Genomic DNA, 930 nt, shown 5'->3' with positions numbered 1-930 from the left:
AGCAAAGCTTACATTCATTGTTTACATTTTTATATTCATGTGACTTACATGGTGTCTTTTGACAAGTAGGTTATTTTTTTCCTATTGGTGAGATATTGGTTTGTTCATTCATCACCATAACACCCATTATGAAAGTCTGTGGCATTTAAAGAGACATTTTAACAGACTTTGCCAGACTGACACAGTTGTGTTTTAGTGTTTCTTTTCCGTGGCCTGTGGAATGGGCGTTTCTTCCTCGGTGACGTCAGAGGAGCAGGGATGTCATGGCGTCGCTTGGAGCACAGACTGAAGCTGCAATCTTGCTAAAAGCTATCGTCGATGTGTAACTCAAAATGGAGAAAAATGCAAACCTTCACCGGGATGTTGGAGGAAGCTCTCTGTGCACGACTCTACCCGGTGAGACGGGCGACATAACGAAGGGCGGGGCGGTGAAAGGAAGCACAGATGCTTGCAGAAAGAAAGAGCCGTCGCTCACCAGTACTTTGGTTGGTAGTAGTTGCAACGCCAGGAGTACTACAATTGTTAGCCATGCTAACACCATCTCCACCACAGAGAAATCAGATATCATGTCAGCAATGACAGACTCGCGGTCGCTTCAGGACGGGAATGCACAGCCGACTGGTTTGTCGGAAACAACACCCGAGCCGCAGGATCAGCTGAGTAACGGGATGGAATACAGCCCGGTCTCGCCTACGGGAAATTACCAGGGTGTCACCTCAAAGTTAGTAAACAAGCCAACGGACGGTGAGCCAGGGATGGGTGAGGCGCCAGCGGCCAGGATTATGTCCACTCAGCTGGCCGTGTCGGAAGGTGTGTCGGTGGAACAGGCCGAGCTGTCAAAACCCACTCAGCTGGCTCCGGGAAGCACTAACGAGAGGAATGCCAGAGTGGGGGTCTCGGTTTCCTGCGAGCGAACCGTTTCCGAGGGTG

The 930-nt window shown here is 50.2% G+C and overlaps 1 protein-coding gene across 1 annotated transcript in view; it reads left to right on the top strand.

Moving 5' to 3' along the window:
* Window positions 1-332: 332 nt before the first annotated feature.
* mindy2 (MINDY lysine 48 deubiquitinase 2) overlaps window positions 333-930 on the top strand; it is a gene marked incomplete at both ends in the record, with an annotated part of 31,212 nt that continues 30,614 nt past the window's right edge. Inside the window, one exon of the mRNA XM_080840926.1 lies at window positions 333-930. This exon is cut by the window's right edge and continues 329 nt beyond it. Within this exon, the coding sequence (XP_080697052.1) occupies window positions 333-930 (598 nt within the window).

Source organism: Sprattus sprattus, assembly GCF_963457725.1.
Source record: "Sprattus sprattus genome assembly, chromosome: 6".
In the NCBI taxonomy this organism is placed as follows: Eukaryota; Metazoa; Chordata; class Actinopteri; order Clupeiformes; family Clupeidae; genus Sprattus; species Sprattus sprattus.
The sequence above is the reverse complement of the archived record's forward strand: the minus strand, read 5'-3'. Positions and strand labels throughout refer to the sequence as shown.